This window comes from Dysidea avara, chromosome 14 (genome assembly GCF_963678975.1).
Source record: "Dysidea avara chromosome 14, odDysAvar1.4, whole genome shotgun sequence".
NCBI classification, from domain to species: domain Eukaryota; kingdom Metazoa; phylum Porifera; class Demospongiae; order Dictyoceratida; family Dysideidae; genus Dysidea; species Dysidea avara.
Genome location: NC_089285.1, coordinates 9044173 through 9067782, shown reverse-complemented (window position 1 = coordinate 9067782; position 23610 = coordinate 9044173). Strand labels below are relative to the sequence as shown.

General features: G+C 38.0%; 2 protein-coding genes across 4 annotated transcripts in view; both read right to left on the bottom strand.

Annotated features, from left to right (window-relative positions):
* Positions 1-16663, bottom strand: part of LOC136244314 (uncharacterized) — a 34169-nt gene extending 17506 nt beyond the window's left edge. The window contains exon 1 of the mRNA XM_066035870.1: positions 16540-16663. Within this exon, the coding sequence (XP_065891942.1) occupies positions 16540-16596 (57 nt within the window). The 5' untranslated portion in view covers positions 16597-16663. The remainder of the gene's footprint in view (positions 1-16539) is intronic.
* Positions 16664-18369: 1706 nt separating this feature from the next.
* On the bottom strand, positions 18370-23081 carry LOC136244503 (uncharacterized). Of its 3 annotated transcripts, none has more exons than XR_010695357.1 (8): positions 21228-21568; positions 21085-21160; positions 20811-21020; positions 19585-19651; positions 19304-19517; positions 19160-19254; positions 19064-19107; positions 18370-18976 (listed from the first exon to the last, which is right to left on the bottom strand). XR_010695357.1 is itself a non-coding variant. In XM_066036091.1 (8 exons), exons 1-4 carry the CDS (start codon positions 22513-22515, stop codon positions 19621-19623), a joined length of 552 nt encoding a protein of 183 aa, XP_065892163.1. In that variant the 5' UTR covers positions 22516-23081; the 3' UTR covers positions 18370-18976; positions 19064-19107; positions 19160-19254; positions 19304-19517; positions 19585-19620. The 3 variants fall into 3 exon arrangements, 2 of the variants coding, with proteins under 2 accessions (XP_065892163.1, XP_065892164.1); XM_066036091.1 differs by lacking the exon at positions 21228-21568 and adding an exon at positions 22281-23081; XM_066036092.1 differs by lacking the exon at positions 21228-21568 and adding an exon at positions 22281-23081 and having other exon boundaries at positions 18370-18932.
* Positions 23082-23610: the final 529 nt, after the last annotated feature.

Sequence of the window (23610 nt, the reverse complement as noted above, 5' to 3'; positions counted from 1 at the left end):
TATTAGGAGCAGACTAAATAGTTAAAAGGTGAACTATGTAAAGATTGATGTATACAACAGACAATGTCAGGACTTAAATACCTCTGAGATACGATATTTACTGTGTTGGTAAAGATGAACTAAAAATTTTGACTGTTCTATTAGGGTAGTTGACTGCTCTATTACAGTATTTCTTTCCCCAAATCTTCAGGACTACTTTTAAATACTTTTAAAACTACTTTTAAAAGTATTTCTTTCCCCAAATCATCAGGAATACTTTTAAATCAAAGCTTTAGCAAATGGGAAATATATTTTCTAAGATTGGGGGAACAGTGAAGAAAGCACAACTTGACTGTTGGAAAAGTGGAAAAAATGAGACCTAGAAGTTGACAATTAATGAAGCAGAAGTACAAACACAGCTATTATGAAAGAGGAGGATTACAGAAGATAGGTTGAAACATAAGATCACCAAGACAGTTGGAAAACCAAGTAGACAAGCTGGAGAAAACCATTGAAAAACAACACATACAAATGCTTAATTTAAAGTTAGGCAATGATTTAATACCACCTCTTCACAGAAACCATGGACAGAGCTCGCTAAGCAACAACAATACCACAGAAAGGTAAAGGATCTATAGTACGAGTAAGTGAGTTGTCTTACAATGAATATAGCATAGACGAAGTCACTGACCATTTTGCTGGCACCACAATAGAAGACAAAAGGTGGCATCCTCAATACCAAGATATTTGCCAAAAAATCTATGATGGTACTAAATTGAAGCACGATTCAATGACAGCCATTCAGTTAAATGAAGCTGTCTTATGCCACAGCAGAGTGTCAGATTTACGTATACTGATCCTATCAACTGTGGAATTTGCAAGTTAGTACTGGAAGACACAATTGAAAAAGCAGAAGGCAACCTGTCTGCTACATCCAGGGGTAGCAAAACAGATTATGTATGTTATATCTTAACATGGGAGGAGACAAGCCAAGTGTCAGCATCAAATACTATAAGAGTTCCCGTGGTGATGCTAGAAACTAAATGTCTCCAAACACAAAGTAAGAAAGTCATAGCTCAAGCGCTTGGATATTATCGTAAGAGCCAAGGCTTTCATAACCCATCTCAACAAGGGATAGCCATCTTATTGAATGTATCTAGTTGAAGTGAGAAATTTTTTTTCTTATTGTACTTATTTCATTGAAGGTAAAGATACAAAAGGATATGAAATTCAATCACCAGCTTTTGCACTGTAACACTGGAGCAGAGAACATAGACACAGGTGTGCATTAACTGATGAATTGTGGAACAGGATGGTTTAAATCAAAGACAACAGTTTACATTCCACCCTATATGTCAAAGACAGATACTCCATATCAGACCACAGTTACTGTAACATGAGTTAAGCATGCTGTCAGATTTACAATCCTCTATTAAAATAAAAAAGCTCAAATCATAACTGAATTTGTTCGAATATGACATCAAAAAAAGCACCTGGTAATACCATCAGAGTCCAACAGAGTTTAAAAGCCAGAAATAATACAGAGCACATAACCAGAAGACATATCATCATGTTTTCATATCCAAATAACTGTAGATGAGCATGGTCAACTTCCAAAGGCTTGCTCAGCACCAGGTAATCATAGCATTGCCATCTTCAAAATGTCTGAGTCTGATTATGATGCTCTCTGTGAAACAATGCAGGACAATATCAGTGTTGGAGTTTGTGGAGTTTGAACATTGTGTGGCAGAAAAAAGAAACAGAATTGAAGAATTAGAAGCTCATCAAAGAGACATAAAATAACAAAGATGCTCAAAGTGTAAGGAAAAGGGCCACATTAGAGAACATGCCATAATTTAACAATATTCTAATCTCAACATATGTACCACATGTAAACACTATGATAAGTGATTAACTGTTTAATTGGACACAATCAAACCTAATTAATTAACCCTTTAAGGACCGCTGCCGTAATATTATGTCCAAAGTAGGTATTGCTTGAAAGACCAGCGCCGTAATATTACGTCCAACTCTATTGGCAGTAAACAAAGAGCTATAACTCCGCAACAAATGAAGCTATTAGATCGAAACAGGGGCCATTGTATTCGCCATTCATAGGTGATTCTTTTGATATATAAAGCCAACTTATCACACAAAACTAAGCCTGTGTAATATTCCTAACAAAGTACAAACATTTAATATTTACACAACAGTAAAACTAACCTTGTAGAAATCACTCCATAACTTTGGCTGTGTTCATCGTATTAACTTCAAATAAAGCTCAGAGTGCTCACTATTTAGAGGCGAATAATTTGATATACAAGATCATGTGATGCGGTTTTAAAAAACTAAAATGGTGGACTGTTTTTATTGATTGTGTCACGAAGAAATCGATCGCGTGTAGGTGTTTGAAACTCACCTTAGTGCTTTTAAGACATTGGTTCTACACTTTGGTAAATTAGATAATGTTGTTTATTATTGTCAGGCGAGTCTTTTAGCATAATTTGTTATACAATTGAGCACTTGTAGGGGCTTTGTCAATGCTATAAACTTATTATATTTTTTTAAAACACTAAATGCACAATAATAAAACGTGTGGGCTTTCAGGGTAGACTATGCACACAATTCTTGGTCCTTAAAGGGTTAATGAGAGGTACTTGCATCATGATCAGTGTATTATAATAAAACTAGTATATTAAAAATTATAAATTTAAAAATGAAGTAGGAATCCAAGCGATAAAAAGTAGTGAAACAAGAGATGAACAATGGTAGCTATTACAGTATAGCTCAGTGGGAAATCACTACTTTGGCATTGAACACAAAATAATTGTTATACCATGCCAAAGTAGGGATTTCCCACTGAGCTATACTGTAATAGCTACCATTGTTCATCTCTTGTTTCACTACTTTTTATCGCTTGGATTCCTACTTCATTTTTAAATTTATAATATACTAGTTTGTTTAGTTTTTTTTGATAAAGCATACAGCTAGCTATAAACATGAGACTGTTCTATTAGGGTGACTGCTGTATTAGAGTATCTTGAGTCAGCTGCAAAGATGTGTGCCTGCCCCAAAAAGGGGTGTGGTCATTGTGGTTTCAACCAATTCATAGTATTATAGACTAGAGAATATCAAATCCAAGCTCGAATCAACCTACCAACTTGAAGGTGTGTGATTACACATACAGCTAGCGTAAAAGGGGTATGGTAATTGTGGTCTCGATCGATAGATTGATAATACGTAGAATAAAGAATGGGCATGATGTCGTGACCTATCATGGAGTACTGGTACCTCCGTACTCTGCTCTGTACAGTAGCATAGTCTAAGCGCCTTAAATAATTTTGTAGCGTCTATTACGCTGCTTAAAGAAAGTGTTGATATGGACAATTAACGCCTCGATATGGTTTCATTGGATGAAGAAGACAAGCAGCTTGACTGAAGATAAGAGAAAAGACAAGGCGCACAGGGCGTACACTTGTCGGAACCCCAAAAGGCACATCCCACCAGTGAGTTTGTTGGTGTGGCGTAAAAATGGTGACCGTGCGCTGCTTCGTTTGGGCTCTAGGCTTGCAACTGTGGTCAGTGAGTGAGGCAGTGAGACAAAATTTCAAGCTTAGACAAATTTTTAAAATTCTATATCTGGCCGTCAGTAAGCATTTTCTTGTTTTAACGCTACATTTGATGCTAGATGGACTAATATTATTCTGTAAAAGTGATTTTTGTCGCCTAAGAAGTTCTAAGCTGGATTTTAAGAGGCGATATTTTTGGCGGCACGCGTCATTTCAGGGGGATTCCTACTTAAACAGTACTACTGTACTGTTTGATTAATTATTCTGTGTAGATACATGTGTATACCCCAATGGGACCATCTTGAAGTATACACTGACAAAAACAAGTTAGTGAGTTGGAAGAGACTAGAAGGGAACACAGTATCGCAAGGCATTATCCTAGATGATACATTACACAATGATTCACTAAAGAATAATGCCAACATACATCTGAGGGAACAATTTATTAGGAACAGCAACTTCAGGGTGCAAGGATAAGGGATTCATGACAAACTAGGTGACATCACTGTGAAATCAGGTGGTGTTTAAATTTAAAATTACTTTCAACCTCAGCCTACCATGCATATTCCTGAGTCAAGGCACTATATCATGCTTCGTTAGATGAAATGAAAATTAAAGAGAACATAGAACTTTGTGAAAGAGGAGGAACTGAATTCCTTAAATGTGTCCAAAGCTCAAGAAAACTAGAAACAATACCTTTCTTTGTCAGTAGTTTGCCACGAATTTTAAAGACTTGGATAGGTATAACAAGAGTATATATTAGACCTATCCAAAAAAAATTTGATCTAGCACCAGAAGGTGGACAGAGCATAGCTAGATAGCTATACATGTCAACTGACAATTAAGACAAGTTTAAAATTAATATAAGTTCATATGTATTTTATTTAGTTAAAAACTAGCTATAGCCGAGACTGCTAGTATTGTCCTGATTAAGTTCTACTGGTACAGACTCTACTTTGCACTAGATGTTGTTCATCATGCACTAGAGAAGAAATACTTCACACTTTAAAAGGTGGTACTTCAAGAGAACATAATGGCTTGATCATGCAGTCATTATACAGTACATTGTATATCAGTACTGGGTGTGACTATATTTCATACCTCAAATCATTTGGTAAGGCCACAGTTACTACAGTATGCTGCTGTCCCAAGGCAGTTTACTTTATGATAAGAGAAAAATAGCATTTATTAGACTGGTTGAAACATGTTACCTTAATGACTTTCAACTCCCACATAACTTATTTAATTAAAGGTACTTTGTCACCACAATGGCACTTAGTATGGCTGCAACAGGTAGTATAATAAATGAAGAAGACCACTTGTTAACCTATGAAGGCGAGGGAGATAACATCAGTGAAGAGGAAGATACATGTGTCATATCTTCCTGGTTATAGTCAGGCAGGGCATGATTGTACGTTGTGCAACTGTTGTATAACACTCACCTAATAGACGGAGGTCTCATAGGACAGTTGTATATAATCTGGTGCACAGCTATTATAGAGTACACCTGTGTTCAATGACTGGATGGTCACCATCTGGAAAGAAGAAAGTATGTACCACGCATCCAAGATCCCTCAGAGGTGGCTCTGTACACACTCACAGGTCATATTAAAAAAGTAGTATGAACTGCCAGTATACTGGTGTGCATGTGGTACCACATCTTTAGAATCTTCATCTGGCAAGGTTATGATTACACTATATGCATAGATAAGTAGAGAGCGAGCAATTGCGGGATAGGAAACCATTGTGATTCACGCGTTCATTTCATACCCCGGTTTTCAGTGGCGACGTCTGAAAGTGTTGAAGACACGGTTGATGAGTTGTCAGAAAACCTGCGTAATCTTTCTTCCACCCAGCCCAGTAAGTTTGTTATGATCTTGGTGTGAGTTTTGAGTCTACTCAAGTAATTTAGCCGTACAACTGATACTGTATGCTGTGCTCTATTGTCTGTGATACAGTCATGGAATAGTAAAGAGCACTCTTCTCTACTTTTCAAAACAAACACAATGATGTCTAGTAGGCAATGCAATACAGGCAACTTGCCAATGTCTTAGTGTTACAGTAGCTATAGCTAAGCATAATAAACATGAGAATTGTGACAACTCTTTTGCATTAATTAACACCAAGATTAACACATATGTGAGTGTGAATTAGGCTAATGTTTTAAACTGTCTGAACATCAACATAATGACAGCTTTAGTTATAATACCTAATGGCTTTCTACATGCAACAATGTGTAAACCCTATGATGCATGCATGCTACTTGCACATGGTCCAGTATAGCAAACTTTAGCTATGTTTTACAAAGGTACACCCTTTAGGCAAGGTTTACAGTGACTTACAACCTTAGTACCAAGACATACAACTAAAATGTCCTTTCTCTGTTTTATAAACTTCATAACAGTGCACTTAGTACATATAGTACTGTCTGTGCCTTGACAAGCACTGACTTAATTCATGCAATGCTTCACTGCAGGAATTTCTCCATCTTTACGATGTTACCATGGTGCTCTCATGGGAGTGCTCAGTGATGGGCTATTGGAGACTGACAGTGATTCTGTCAGACTGTGCATAAGTATTGCAAAGTATTTAGTTCAATTGTTTACAAACCCAACAGTTAATGACACAAAATTTGTAGATGATATTGTGGATATTTTACTAAAGCCAATGGATTAGATCTCTGGGAAAGTGGATAGTGAAAAAATGTGGTCAGAATTTCACAAGCTACCTTTTCTGATGAGTATACCAAGAAAAGGAGAGAATACTCTGACGGTTGTCAATCCAAACCAGTTTTTTAACAGCATGTTACTACAGCACTCTTTGAACAGATTACAAAAGAAAAGTTCCATTCTTTACAAGAAAAGTTGTGCCCTGAGACCATTCGGGATGAAGTTGGCATTACAATTGATGAGGAAAATGCCATACGGTATGTGGCTGGCTATGTGTTACGTGAACTGATAAAGAAAGAGATGGCACCTACTGCAAACAGATGACGAGTATGTGACTCGAACTAGTTCTTCCCAATGGGTACAATTAATTGATTGTGGTGGGCTGATACACGTATCTGAAGAGTGCCATCAGTTGTTTCTGTCTGCTGAACTCCTCACTCATCACCACACGTACACCAACAACCTAGAAATGTTGGATGGAGGATCCCAGCAGCACTTAATCAACTTGAAAACGTTGGATGATAACGTTCTGTTCAATTGGACTGTGACAGGTGGTGACAAGGTTGTGGTACTCAAAGAGATTGTCCAGTTGTGGATTACAATCCGAGGCAATTCTTTTGCTAAAAGTATTATGGAAAAATACAAGAAAAAAGCAAGAAGATAACACCAGGATTTTTATGTACTTTATCAGTGATAAATGCATAGTTGGTGGGGTGGGCAGCTATAGTCAGTAGGCTGTGACCTTTTTTTTTGTCTCACTTTATCAAATCAGACAATGTAGTGCCAGCTAATTCATTTTTGACCCCCCCCCCCCCTCCCCTTTCCAAAAGTCTGGATCCGCCCCTGTCTCCTGTTGCCTTCTTTTGTGCAACTACCAGTGGTGCATCATAACCTGCATAAATGAAACAGTTGTGTCCATTACTCTTCATCATCCATTGTTGAGATGTAACTTGCTGGTGGCTTCTACTTCCTAATTAATTGATCTCACTTACCATCCGCTATGTATCATGTCATTGGCTTCTCCAAGAAAAGATGCCTTGCTTGTACCAAGTACAGAGAGAATTATCTCCGTGGAAAACTAAGGTCACTCGTGGACTCTTCAAAGCAAAGTAGTTCTGATCCTAGCAGCAATGTCAACTACAACGACCTCGATTTACCAGGCAGACTGAAGAAAAGGATCCAGGATTTACAGACATTGGTGAGAAAGCAGAATAGGCAAATCAAGACTTTGCAAGACTACTGGCCCACCATATTCAGAGTAGCAGAGTAAAACTCAATGATAGCACCCAAGAAGACTTAGCAGTGTCGATACAAAAGTATGGCAAATCTGTACTGGTGAAGATTTTTTCCAAACAGTAATTTGGATGCAAGCACCGGGTGCCTAAAATAAGAGGCAAGTTACATGGCATCCGGTGATTATTTGTTGGGCATTATATTTACATTATAAATCCAGTGGGGCATACACCTGTAAGGGACGCTTAGGAAGTCAGGTGTTATTGGTTTACTAACTACCAGAACTCTGAGAGATTACAGACAGTTTTTGTCTCATTGTCAGGCTGGATTTACAGCTACAGCAGACTGTTAGACCAACTGCTAGACCTCATTGAACAAAGGAGACCAAGTCATCTAGCTAAGTATGTATTTTTATTGATTGATGAAATGTATGTCAAAGAAGGCTTGGTGTACAAGAAGCATACAGGAGCATTGGTTGGCTTTCAGAATAGGTATTGTTTAAGAGCTCAATGAACATGAGCACTTAGTTGCTGGGGACGGCAGGAAATTCCGACAACTGACAAAAACCATGATGGTCATTATGGTGCGAGGTGTGTTTACTGACATCTCATTTCCCTATGCTCAATTTCCACTGGCATCTTCAACTGGTGCAGACCTGTTTCCTCTAATTTGAAAAGCAGTTGACCGTCTAGAGTGTAATGACATCAAGGTATTGGGTGTCACATGTGATGGAGCATGTTAAAAGTACCATTTCACTGGCAATGTACACACTGACAATGCCAGCTAATACAATCACACTGTATGTATTCTTGACTAACCACACACACACATGCACAACTAATTCAATTTTTTCATTCCTAAGTAGCACAAGTCTATATGAGGACATTGACGACCTAATCCTTGACGATCTATTCAAGGACACTGATTTACTTTCCACCACAACTCCCACGATGGAAGAAATTCATATCAATCCCCATCAACCCAACGAGGAGCAACCCTCCCTTAACCACCCCATTTCTCTAATAGAGGCAGGCAAACACCATCTCAGGGCTCTTACTGATCTAAAGATCCCTATCATCCACCCCAGACCAAACCTTACACAACAACCTAAAGTTGAAATGTCTGAACACTTTGGTATACGTTCAGTCAGAACAGTTTAAAATTATTGTAATTTCGGGCTCTGAACACCACATGTGATGGAGCATCCATTAACAGAAGGATGCATGGTGATAGTCGCACACACAAAACAGCTGATGTTTTCTCGAATGATGGCATATCATTGTCGTTTTTCATTGACTATCTGCCTCTTGAAAGCTATATGAAATGGATTTCCTAATCCTAGTCAAAAGTTGTGGTTATGTTTTGGTATATTGTATCACATGCATATTGTTTGTTACAAATGTACAGTGCAATGGTCAACCAATCAGTTTGTGCAAGATGTTTATGAAAAGAATCTGGGCAGCATTTCAAATGTAGGTGTGTCTTTGGTACACAAGCTTACATTAGAGTACACCAATCTGACTAGCTTCTCCAAAATGCGCGTAGACTTGGCAGCACAGGTAGAGTTAGGATTATTAAAGGCTATGTCAATAGATTACTACTGCACAGGTTCTGAGCAGCACTGCATCCTCTACTCTGTTGTACTACTGAAATAGTGAAGCATTTGAGACAGCCTACTTCATTGATAAAGTTGACAAGTTTTTTTACTCCTTGAATGTAAGTAACTTCACACAAGGAAAGCATACCAGAAAGCTATTCAAAGAATCTTATCGTAATGCTGATGATCATTGTCTCAAGTATAAAGTGCATACATGGTGTTTTGCTGTGTGATTTTTATGTATGCACATGCAAAACTGCGTATATTATGACTCTCTGTTTTCTAGTTTTTAAAGGATTTCTTGCAATACCTTCAATCCTGGCAGAAAAGTGTAGATAAAGAAGATGATGGTGCTGCCCCATGAGACAGCTAGTCGCATCCACATAACAGGTACAGTAGACCCTCGGTTATCCGTACCCTCGTTTATTCGAAATTGGAAATGACTGTTCTATTAGAGTATTTTAAGTTTTAAGTATAGGTGTACGTTCTATTATAGTATTTCAATGGAGCTCTGTATATAAATGTATGGGCTTCAGTTATCCGAACAATTCACTTATCTGAACACTTTTATCATTGCCTGAGAACAAAGGGGTTCAGATAATCGAGGGTCCACTGTATTCTTGTTATAAACCAAATGTACTTATTTCTGTTGTTCTCATAGTGTGGTCATTCAGTTGATCTATTTTCGTACTCCTGGTGTTTGTGGCCTTTTAAGATACACAATTAACCAGGATTGTTTAGAGAAGTACTTTGGGATCCAGCGCCAGAGTAGCAAAACCAATGAAAATCCTACAGTTTCCCAGTTCATCAAGAATGCTGACACAGAGTAATACACTCTATATGGATTGATGAAAACACAGAAACTGCAGAGGTCACACTACAAAATGGCACATGGACTTCGAAGCAGCAAGGGTGCCACTGCAAAAAAAGAAAAAGAACTAGAAGTCAGTTATTGTATGTCGTAAGTACTCATTCAAACATTTAAATTTCGTCCGTAAATGATTTTGTCCCTTAAGCCTTTTGACTTAGCTCGCTACACACTACTCTAATACTGTGACTGCTTTGTTAGAGTGACTGACTGCTCTATTAGAGTATCTCAATCTTGGTATACCAGAAATTTTTGGAGAGGGGGTCAAGATCTCCCCCCTTATCTGCCACTGACAGGAGATGGAAACGCCTAAAGTCATTCATACTCAAACACTACTGGAATGACCCTGCTTGTTTTCCAGCCACCAATACTCGGAGATGGAATAATGGATCTCCAGAAGTACGTCCAGAATTTGTGTTTTGGACATCATAAACGAGCAATTGATTTTATCAATGCTATTAAAACAAAGTTTTTCACACCAGGGGAAAAAAAAGTGTACCTATTGTAAGTAATAAGACAGTTTATCCCAGTCAAGATGACGATGGAGGTACAGGTGTTCAATCATATGATCTCAAAGAAATTTCAGACACTGTTAGACAAGAATAGTGAACTGGCAAAATAAGTTACAAGACAGCTTCAAAGTGAAAGAGCTTCAAGAGTTTACTCAATACAAGGTGATGGTAAAATTAGACAGTACAAAAAGCCCCAGTGTTCAATATTTTGTGAATCAACTTGCTCGTAAAAGTGACAAGAACAGTTGCATTGTAATTCCTTCTAATTGGACTGGTACATTAAAGAATGCGTTAAATCTAAACACCAAAATAGCACTGAAATTCCCGAGCAAACCAGTACAATCCCAAAGATCAAACAACAAACACTTTTTGGATTCATCAAAAATCAAGTCTGTTGAATGTCAGGACATGCAATCACAATCAGATAGATAGTAACTTTGTCAGCAGTTAAATATTTCCAGTAATGAAATGAGCAAACCAACATCAAATCAACTAGAAGATAAAGCTGACAATCACATGCTTCCATACAATTCATTTGTGTTAATTCAGCAATGAATTGCACTAATAGATTCCAACTAAAGTTTCTACAGATTATTGCCTTGATGCTGATGGTAAAGTCCAGGATTCCAGGTTACTGACACCTATGTGTGCTGAGTCGAGACTATACAATTACTCTTCAAAAAAAAAAGTGAGCACGTCAAATGACAATAGATAAAGAAACATCACAAATTGTAATACCAAAAGCTTGGAAGTAATGGTATTTTGTTCAGCAGGAAATTTCCTTGTGCTTTGTTCAAGATCCTATTTATCTCGGTGTTAAGTTAAAATCTAGATTGATCAGTGTCTCAAATTTGCCAATGGGAAAATATTCAGCCATAGCTTCCCACCTACATCTAGTCCAAGTGTCCTTTTCCAAGGAGCACCACAATTTACGGCTCAAAGATCTAGACCATCAAGATCAACAGAATTTTGAAGCAGTAAGTAGAATAACAAGCACAAATGTATTAGCTTTGCTAGATACTCTTCCAGACAGCAAAGGCACAAAATTCTATTTGCAGGTTATTAAGAGTATTGTTGACAGCTTCATAGACAAGCATTTGGAACTTTAAGTCGCACTGAAGAAGCATGGTGTGCTCAGTTTTTTTACGTTAGTAGAGAAAATGGATTGATTGTTCTGAGAACTATGATTATGTGCAGAATTTTATTTCTTTAAATTCATACATTTGCATGCCCATACTCTCATTTTGCTGCTAATGATATTGCGTAGTAAAAGTTCAGCAGAGCAGTGCTATTGTCCATGGTTGTTGGGCTCACAACCAAGTGAAAAGGCTTTCCGAGCTGCATGAACTATGACTCCAAATTTTTATACAATCGTAAATTTCAATGTACTTGGGCTGCTGAGACATCTGCACAAACTCCAAATACAGGAATCTCATAGCAGCATTATTGAAATTATTTGTCCACAACAGAGTAACGAAAAAAGTGGTGTGAGCAATGAAAATTTCACATAAGATATTACCAACTCTGAAATTGAACAAGCAGTAAAAATGCATTGGAAAGAGCAAAAATAAAAATCTATAGGAATGAAAGATTTACTGAGAATTGGGATAAGGTTTTCTTTGGTGATGTAGATGATGTAGAAGAGAATGAAGGTAAAGATCTATTAAATTAAAGCATTGAGTGTGACCAAAACAAAGCAGCTGCAAATTATATCAGCAGAGAATCACATATTCCAGAGGGAGTATAAAGAAATTGTTAGTAACTTGGACCTAGCTAAGAAGGATAACGGGTTTCTTGAAGTTCTTCATAATGGTGAGGTTATTTACACCAATAAGTCAATGCTACAGTACACCTGTAGTTTGGATTTACAAGAAGGTGAACGTGTATCTAGTGATCGCCTTTTCAGGGTGAGAATAAAGCAGCCTTACAGCTCAGGTTCTTGCTTCTAAGCTAAAAGTCATAATCCCATAAGTGCAAGAGTATGTTAATCCTGGTGATTTCTGTGTTTTTCTAGATAGTTCAGCTAATATATGCAGCATTGGTTGTGTTGACCAATTTTTGAAATCAAAGAGAAACTTGAGAGTGAAAGGCAGGTTAAAGACTGCAAGGCACCACTTTCATCAATATTGGAGCACTATGTAGCTGTTTACTTGCTCAGATCACTGCAACACATTTGTGTACTGAAATAGCATGCTAAGCCATTGATTACATACATATTTCCATGTCACATGCTTGTACACTACCAGTTGGCTGCTTAGTGGTGAAGGCTCTATGTTTGTTAAAGATAGTTGATTGACTCACGGCTGTCACCTAAGCTGCACACTGCAAGCACTTTGACTGAATGATGATGCTATTTCATTTATAAATAAATAAATGTATAAATTTATGTGACGGTGACAATGAAGCAAATGAGGACAGAGAAAAAGAAGTACCAATGTGGGTTACAAATGCAAGCAAAAGGAAAAAGCACATCTTGGAAAATGAGCAATTAACTGATGTTTTAGTAACTATTCTTGTGGTATTTAAAGAAATAGTTTCCAGAGTTTTGGAGGGCTTCAGTCTACACTACTGCAGAATTCACAATGTCATTCTGCACTCCCAAATCACAATAATTTAGTCCAAGTCATACACATGGAGACATAGAGACACTGGACTATGATTTCAACTGACAGCAACAACATCAACTTGTATGATTCTGTGTACAACAGAGTGTTCACATGCACAAAACAAGCTATTGTATTGAAGCCAATCAGGATTCATGTCAAGAATGTGGCCAAACAACATGGCAGCAGTGACTGCGGAATTTGTGCCATACCTTATTATAATCTTTTAGTTAACAATGTAAATCCTTGTTCTGTTGTGCTTCAAATCGAAATGAGACACCATCTAAAAATGTGCCTTCAAAGAGGATTTTATACCACATTTCCAGTTCTTAACAAGAATCACCAATTTACTTCAGAGGATTGCTTGGTTCATATCATTGAAATATGCCCAGTTTGACACCTATCTGATGATGGAAACTTGATGGTTTTGTGTGACATATGTTAAAAGGTGGATTGTCTTGATCTCCCAATTTTTAATGAAGATGATGACTGGACATGTGTTGATTGTTTAATTAAGTAAATTTGTAATTTTCATTTCTCCCTTTGGTGGTTCAAATAGATGTTGACATTATACAATATCTAAGTACATTGCACTGTAATTTTACAAAACTGAGAAGGTGATAATAATTTAATAAATAACATACAATGGATCTATACTACACAGTATAATATAGCTAGTTACAATAGGTGATAGTTGAACCGACATGAAAATATTACACATACATGTCTCCCAATAAGTGGCACAGATTAACCATCACTCGGCTCCGGACGTTGAATTCTTCCAGCGAAGACTGACTTACTCTTGGATTCATTCCTGCTTGCATTCCTGGTATCCCTGACTCGCCTGTAGCTACTAACTTAGTTCTAGTAACAATGGCCTGTTCCTCGCTGACTTTCACTGACTTACCTGACAATCTCACTGACAATATTATCCTGCTGACCATAACTGTTCCGATGTCTTGGTTAGCCCCAGTATTTCAGGACCTGATTTGGTTCATAATTGTCCAACTGGGTGAGAAAATACTTCGTTAGCTTGAATAAAGAATATGTCATGGAATAGAGAGGAACATAGAGGAAATCGATTGATATTACATAGCATGGAATACAGTGAGGAATACAGAATACAGGCCTTAATTTAATTTTTAAGGTGCCGAGGCCAAATGTCCTTACATATTCACAAATGTACAGACATGAGCTAGAGGAGCACTTTACACTGCCAGAATTGGAATAGGGAGTTTCCATTGAAAGTTTTGAGGCTACATACAACCACATAGCTGCAACATATCACCTGGTCATTACAGCTGCTAGTGATAGCAGTACACAAAATGGAGGTGGCAATGGTGAATCCTTGGGTTGGGAAAATGTAGTATCTCCTAGCAACCAAGTGACAGTTATTGTTAGCACTGCAAACAAACATGCACACATCAGCTTTTGTGGTACCACTATTGGTTTTGCAAGGAAATGTGTGTTATTTGTGTGGATTTAATTTAAAGCCTGGAATATCATAGAATGTGACATATAGTCCGGAATTTGCAGGAATATGAAATACAGTGAAATATTAAGCCCACATTCCAAATACCGTTGACAATTTTGCCAGTGACTGACCCCCGAGCACTCATTTACAAACCAATCAATGTCTAAAGCTGCTTTGGCATCTACCAATGATTGAACTAGTTATAAGTTTTTAAACTAATTCACAGGCAAGTGGAATTTTTGGTTACTATTGTACCATGGTAGTTTTATTATGGTGGAGTTTAAGTGTGTGGGGTTATAAATACTGCATACTTGTGACGTAACTACGTGACATGTCAAGACAATTGTGGAATCCGAACCGGATTTTTCTCTCTACCATAGATTATCGAGTGACGGGATAGAAAACTAATTTTTACAGGTGTACTCCTCACCTACAGTTCCATTTACACCTTTTGTAAACTCTGTCATAAACGTTTGTAGAGAAAAGTTGCTTTCTTCGGGATGTACAGTAGCACAAGGCGGCCTAGTAACTCGGAAGCAGAGCCTCCTAATCATTGTTATCAAGGAATAAGCTGTGCCACAAATTCGCACATAAAACGGCATTGATCGTTTTAAGTTGAACACGTTTTGCCGCTTTCAGCCATAACGAACAAAAGACTTTATCATCAAAATATGACATTCATCAGTGAAGGGTTAGATCAGTCAAGAATTATCCAATTCCATTCCTGTCGTTGGTATGGTGTACCACAAGCTCATGGGCTGGTGTAGGTGAGGAGTGCGCATGGAAATAAAGCTCAACCAGGCAGTGGATAGTTGATGGAACGCCTAGATACACAAATGAGCATTACCAGAGAGCACTATAAACCGTTTTGTGCCACTAGTTTGTGATAAAGAATTATGTAAAGCTGATTGCTACAACAATTTTTAATAAATCACATGATAGTTTTCTATCCCCTCTCTCTCGATAACCTACAGTGGTTCTAAGAGACCTTGCACAACAAGCCAGATCGCGTGCACTAGATCTCATCCAATCAAATCAATTCATTTTTGAAGTTCCAACTATAATTACTCTAGTCTAGACCGACTTTTTTCTTTTGTGTGTGGGTGGGGGACAAGGGGGTCTGGTACACTTTCGATAGAAATTCTGTGTAGCCTTCCATCAGCTCCACGGTGGGTGCTGATTGACAAAGCCATTCACTACTGAGCAAAGTGTAAGAAGAGAATGGCTTTGCCAATCAGCGCCCACTGTAGAGCTGGTGGAATGCCATTCAGTCATTGGGCATTTACCAACCAATTAGCAAGATTGCCACCCATTTCCTTGTTTGGTCTGACATTTGTCAGGTTAGGGAAGGTTGGGCATAGGCTGGGTGTAGGCTGTGGTTCTCACCTGCATAATATTGTTACTCTTTTCGACACGATAACAATGTTCTGTTGCTAGGACATTAAACTAACCAGGTGGACCATAGTGTAAACAAGTAGTTTGAGACAAATAGTGTTGTTGGCTAATTGGCTGGCAGCCTTGTCAGATCAACTATAAACCTGGTCTGACATTTGTCTGATTATTACTGAAAAATCTGGAACAAGTGGAAGTGATTCTACTGGAAGTGCACCCGACCCACACAAAAAAAGGGGAAAAAAGTCAGTATGGCTATACGAGACGGTTTATCTTTGTCAAAAAGACAGGGTGGCACCAAAAGGCATAGCCTGTACAAGGGTGCTTCCCTAACATCCATACACACTATATGTAAACACAAAACAACAGATACAAAAAAAAATTACAGGTACAAGCAGTTACAGTACAATACAAAAAGAAGTAAAATAAGACGAATTATAATTACCCCACGTGATGTCTTGGTCTCTAGGAACCGCTGTATGTCCCTACCCATGACAAAGAGAAATAAGCGGTCTGGCCACGCGAGACTAAGCTTCTCGACGTAGCTGGAAGAGGCGCTTATATTTTCCAATCGATAAATGCCATGCGGTGGCTACGTGCTCAGACTTGATAGATGCACAAAACAACATAATAGTACACCTACAGTTAGCATATGACGAAGTGTGTGGTTCTGTGATCTGGTTTCCCATCCCTCTTCCATCCAGAGATCCCAAGTCGTCCTAAAATTAAATGCAGCTGATCCCGAGGCCGATCCTTATTAATGCGCTTTATAAGTTAATTAATGCGCATGCGCACGCGCACAAATAGACTGTGGTGAAGGCGCGCGAGGCATACGAGGCATACATGCTAAAATTAATGTGATGCGAGGTATGGGAAGTCTAAGTTGGCGATTCTATTGGCTGTTTAACTATGGGTAAGTACACTCAAATGTTAATCTGCCTCTACACATCTGTTGTACGTCACGAGGTACGTCAGGTATATAATGAATCTTGTTATACGCAGAAATCCTACGACCTTTGAACTTCCGGTACCAAAATCACGTGATCACATTTCGGTTCACATGAGTTCCTAACAGTGAGATTCTTCTTTGGTGTTTTATTCTCACCTCAAGTGGCTACTTCGAACTGATGCTACGCTGCTTCTACGGTAAACCATAAATGTTGACAATGGACTAAAAGTGAGTAAATCATAAGGTATTCAGTGCTATCAGTTAATCACAAAGTAGTTATGCATTCTATTATAGCTGATAAGATAATCTACACATCATGCCAATAATCAGTTCAGTCATCACAGGATAGGGCCAAGTTTGCCTCTCTGCCCACAGCTTGTATGTGAAGAGCAAAGACTTTTCTTTAAGTATTGTAGCTGTTGTAAACTTGTCTAGTGTGTGTGTGGTTGTATTTGTTGTCTGTTTTGTAATGTGATTTTTGTATTGTGTGTTCATCTCATGTTCATCAGTTCAGTTGGTGGGTGCTTGTAGTTCTAGAAGTTGCTTGCACAGAGTGCAATTCCCCTGTTCCCACACATGCAACTGGCATAATGTTTGTTGCACTATAAAGCTTATTAATAGATAACAAAGCCAAAAAGAATTAAAGCATTAGCTACTGGTAGGTAAGTAATTGCATCGTTCCAGCTCTGTGATGTCGGCCAGTTCCTTTGTTGTGCAATTTCTGAAACATATGCAGCCTACCAGCATGGCTGTAGATCTGTTTTTTGCTGTAGAACTCAATGTGGATTGCATGGCTGCTGGAGCATTTATTCTTCATTCATATGTACATAGTTAGCTGTTACAGTAACTACAATTTGTGTAAGCGTACATGTGGAAAGGACTTATAGGCTGTGCCTTCTTTCTTCCTTGTAATTTTAGCCATTCCAAATGTGGTCAATACAATTCAGTATAATAATGTAGCAGAATTTTAACCTTAAAATTGCAATTTTGGACTAACCGTATATAAATTTCATGGTAAAGTACATTATGTGGCAGTGTGAATTGTAATTATTTTTCATGTCCTCCCTATTGTGTTGTAAAACTATTTTGCAGAGTATTATACACACAGAATCCACCAGTTTGAGATTTGGTGTACAGTAAGTGTGATGTGTTTATGAATTTGCTATAATAGACCATCTGAGATGTGCAATCTTGGGTGTGGTTTTGTAAAAAGTTGAAAGCCTCGGGTAATGTATTACAAATGGTAATGTTTGCCAGCCATGTATGTTGTCATTAGGTATGTTCAGTACAAATTCATGCTCTTGGCTAGCAGAGGAAATATTAAAACTTTTACCTTAATGCTATCCTGAGGTTTGCTTGTTGTGACTTTCCACTGTCTGTATGAAGGTAAGTTTACGAGAGGGCTGGAGAGTGACTTGTCCCAGCAAAGCCAGGTCAACTCTCAAACTACCATAAGCTTACCTTCAAACACCACTAGTGTGTCAAGTAAAATGAATGCACTGCCAGTTGTTTAACCATTCTCGCTTGAAAACTGGTGCCGGATTCAAGCAAGGATTTTTTTTAAAGAAAAGATTCACAATGACATAGGTATAACAAAGATATTTAAACTGCATGCAATATAATCAATATTCTTAGTGGTTGTCATAATAATAATAATAAGAGACTAGTTAGATATCTCAATCAGTTCACTGGATACTCCTTATAATAAAGGCTGGTCAATGCACACCCTTCCTGTATCCACAGATACTATTGCATCATAATGAGAATTTGTGTAGTATAACAACTCAAAATGTGTTGGCCTCAACAAAGTACATTCTTCTATCTCAGGAATGTGAGGATACTTGAGTGTGGGGTAGTGCAGTGGGTATATAGCATTCCACTTGTGCTCATTTCCTGACTGCTCTATGAAAAATACCAGTACTGCCAAAACTGTTGCTGCAGCTACTACTTCCATCTGAGTGGCCTATGCACCTGACGGCCAGTTTTGCTCACAATGTTTATCAATCTTATCCACATCTTTCCTTGGAATAAAATAAGGTCTGAAAATTAACCATACTGGTTACCACGTGTCGAATTTATGACTTTGTCTGGTTAAATATGCATCACATGATAACATCAACTCCTCAGCTGCCTAAACATTCAGGCAGTATATCAAATACAATTTTAAATATTACTTTAGCAATAGATTATAATAAAATTTGTTGTAAATGTGACTTACACCATGTTGTGTCTTAGGCTGTTTGTTTTTTCCATTGTTACTACCTGCATATATTAAGTATGTCTGTATATTGTTTCGATTTGTTTGTTCATATACCTGATATAAAATTGTCAATTAATTTCTTCGAAATTGTGTCGTCAACAGGCTGAATATTTTCCTAAATATTTCCTGAATATTTTCCTTTTCCTTTCCTATTGTAGAATGACAGATTATCACTAAGTATGAGTATATAATCCATACCTGTATTGACTCATCAGGAATTTCCATCCCACGTGTGTGCCTGTCAGTACCCTCTTGTTTTAGTGATGCCTCACTGCTGTCTCTCATGACCTCCTTACACATGCGATCAAAAAACAAATCTTCAATTTGTAGGAGTGTTCCAACCAGATCATCAATTCTTTTGTTAACTTGATGTGCCAGATATCTTGGATTCATCTTTGGCTTGTTATGAAAACTAGATACATGCAGTAGTATGTATGATGTGTAAATTGCATCTTAACCTCTTACTGTTATACACCTACCTTTCTACAAGCATATTAGTGTCTGTGCTCTGGTGATCAAAGTGACGGTAACACATGGCCCACTTTTCTATTAAATTGTAAATGAACATTTTCAGTAAATATGTGCACAAGTGTTATTACATGTAATTGCTACAACCAAGAGTTCATAATATATATATACTGAGGAGAGCATCCTACTCTCATATACCCCTGTAGAAGGGCGTATCGTGAAGTTATGATATAAGGACAAGATGTTGTGGTTTGTGACGTATGAGCAGCCGTAAAAGTGCAAGAATCGTTAGCACTATTTCACACTCGCGACGCTCAGGATAGCTGTATTCGTGAATGGCCTAGCAAGAAATGCCTACGAAGCGGTCTTAACCCATGAAGGAACAATTGTAGTTCGGTGAGAAACGCTTAGAGCTGGAGTTAATTTGGTTGCTAGCGACATTGTTAGGCACGCGTTCAATCGATACCATGTTCAACTAATGACATCATTAATTATACAAAGAAAAACGGGCGAACTCAGAAGTGTTACGTCATAACTTCACGATACGCCTTTCTACAGGGGTATATGAGAGTAGGATGCTCTCCTCAGTATATATATTATGAACTCTTGCTACAACTGGTCCCCCAAAAGTTGGTCCTCTTGACCACCTATATCAGCCACTGATGGTTCCGTAGACCACTTACAGTGCCACAAATGGTCCCTACGGACCATTTACAGCACTATGGATAGTTTCCATTTAACATAACAATAACCCACGTAACGAACAGGAGTTGTATAATCAGCAGAGTTCGTCACTTTTCACTTATGATTGTGTGCAGTAACTATACCATGTATACATACCACCAATAACAGAAGCCATAAGTTTTGCCTTCCTTTAAGTATCACAATCATGCTGGTTGAGAACATATCATATCACCCGTATCATTGTGGTTTGAGTCATTAGCTAGCTACCTACCATATTATAGCTAGATAGTTAGGCAGGAGGAAAGTTGTAGCAGTAGGATTCTGGTGAGAAAATTTTTGATGAGATTGTTACAGATTTGTATTGGACCAATGATTTGGCAGGTTTTAGTTTGTTGAAATACCACACAGTTGCCAAACTTTCTACAGTATTGTGTGAGTGGGTGGGGATCACTTGTAACGAGGAACTAATTGAGACAACATCATATGCTCTGGCCAAACCATTAGATATACTGTTGTTGGCCTGGCCAGACAACTTGGAATGTGGACCACTTACATCATGACAGTACCAGCTCTGGATCTATACTCATTGTTGTAATACTCTATAAACTTCGGCTGTCTGGTAGACCAATAAGTCGTTAAGGTTTCCTCCTTATCTTTAAATGTGTCGCTGTCCTCTTTGTTCATTAGTATCCATAAACATGCATATAGGTTTGACTTCTGTTCTGAATCCTTCACTAGGGCTTTCAGTTTTCTCTGCCATGCTCTAAATGTTTTGTATAAATACATGTTGTGATAAAAACAAAATGAGGTAGCACATTAACCTGTACCTATGAATATGCCATTTACAAAGCAAATGTCTCACTCCTGGATATACAGTACTACATCCATTGACTCCAGCCAAATCTACAAACATCATTGGAAATATGAAATATCACATCTTGTCATTGTAACACAATAGCTAGCTACATACATCTGTCATCAAATTAGTAATCTTTGCTTTAGGACATCGTTCATGAACTACTTTGAAAAACATAGTTAGTGTAGCTTCATCTTCTCTATTAGAGATCAACCAAGCCATAGGGCATCCTGGGTGCATATAAGCATAAGTATGCACTGTAGGTTCTAATGATATTAAGAATAGTGATTTGAATTATACAAATGATTAGCTGTTCATAGAAATACAAGTGTGCACACTATCTTGTAATGTGATTGCTGGCAGCCTGGCATGACATGTAATTTTTATACCAAATTCATTTGTAATACAATGCCAACCATTAAACCTGCATGTATAGCAGTACATAGTCAGTACAGGGTACAATATGGGACTCACAGCCAAGAAATCAGAATAATTGGGGGGGGGGGGGGGGGGGGTTATTTCAAACTCCTTATGTTTTGCTACTGCTATGTTACTGATTGTTATAGAGGGAAAGAAATTACATACATGAAAAGTTATCTTTAAAGTGGCATTGTATAACAGTTTAATTGTAGTAGTTAGACAGATAGGCAATTAAATGTTAACAAATGTAATGTGAAATTAGCATCCCTTAACTCTGTATATGCATGGAGATGTGCATTTCAAGGTCTTATACTCATTAGGCCATGCGTATCTGATCCCTTGTTGCGCAGGCCCGACCAACTGCATTTTTCTTCAAGTGAAATAGTTTTGAAAATCACGTGTGTGGATGATGTGTTCCAATTAAAAGACCATACAATTGTGTTACAGCCAAAAGGGTCCATTGAAGATTGTCCAAAAGTCTAAAATTGTACAGATATAATGGGAAAGCGCGAAGTGGAGAGCCTAGCTGGCAAACAGGCAGTCTGATAATATGAAACCTGAATTTTTAACTGTGTATGTAAAATATAGCTACTGCATTTTGTATGAAAATCGCTATCATTTTCAAACTAATCTACCTACCCAAATTTAAAATAATTTTGCCTGTGCAACATAAGATCAAGTAGGTATGGCCTAATGATTAAAACAACAGATTAATAATTAATACAGTGCAGTTTAATGTTGTCTTACCATTACGAAACTCATCTGGGACTACCAGTGTTACTAACTTATGTTTATACGAATCCAGGCACACAATTTTGGCTGAAAATTCTTCAAATAGATTCATCTGGAATTCTGTTATGATAGCCAAAAAGAAACTATCATCAGGTAGTAGGTACTTGGCATTGGCAATCCCTTGCTGCTTATAAGCTATAATTGGAGATGGTGATTCTTGATTTAGTTCATTGACAAGATGATGCATCATCTGTGTGTCGATGTTTTATAAATTCATTTAGTTTTCTTCGTATGTTTCTGCAATCTTGGCAAGAAATGAAGTGCTTTCTGTTTGCAGTTTCTCTGAAATATTGTCTCTTCACGACTACCCACACTACCACGGATGTCTGTGTGATTGAAAATAACTTATGTAAAATAGTATTCAGAGACCAATATTATATCTCACAGTAGACCCATGCCATGTGGAGGTTTGACCAGCCTTAATGTTCTTTTGAACAAGGTAAAGTTGTACATATTAAATTCAACTATTTAGATTATTCACTGACCACTGCTGATGAAGACTAACAACTATCACTCAAAGTTGGCCTGAAACACCGGTGAAGGGTGAATACCAAGCCGGTCGACTGAAGTTAAATGTAACAAAGTAATATCGTTAGTGTTGTGGCGTGTGTGGTGTGTATAGGATAGTTCGATTTTAGTTTTCAGTTGAAATATAAATCAACAGTGGCAGTTTGTGTGTGTGTGTGTGTGTGTGTGTGTGTGTGTGTGTGTGTGTGTGTGTGTGTGTGTGTGTGTGTGTGTGTGTGTGTGTGTGTGTGTGTGTGTGTGTGTGTGTGTGTGTGTGTGTGTGTGTGTGTGTGTGTGTGTGTGTGTGTGTGTGTGTGTGTGTGTGTGTGTGTGTGTGTGTGTGTGTGTGTGTGTGTGTGTGTGTGTGTGTGTGTGTGTGTGTGTGTGTGTGTGTGTGTGTGTGTGATAGAATTTCAATTAGCAATATACTTGATGATTATTGTGTTAGTCATAGGCTATATGTAAGTATTAAAAAGCAATGATTCAATTGGCTAGAAGGCAAGTCTGGTAGTACCACCTGTCTTCTGCAATCGCCTAAGCTTTCACACAACTTGGGTGAAACCATTCATTGCATTTGTCGCGCTACACACCATTGGGCTTCCATCATCTATTGATCTGCATAGACAATAGACATTAACTTCATCATACCTTGGATTTCCACCTCTTCTTGCCTTGATCACTGGAAAGGGAATCATCTTCGTATTGGACAAGCACTGCTCTAAATGTTTTCTCATAATACTTTGATTGTACACAAACGATCCAGGATCTTGCCCATGTG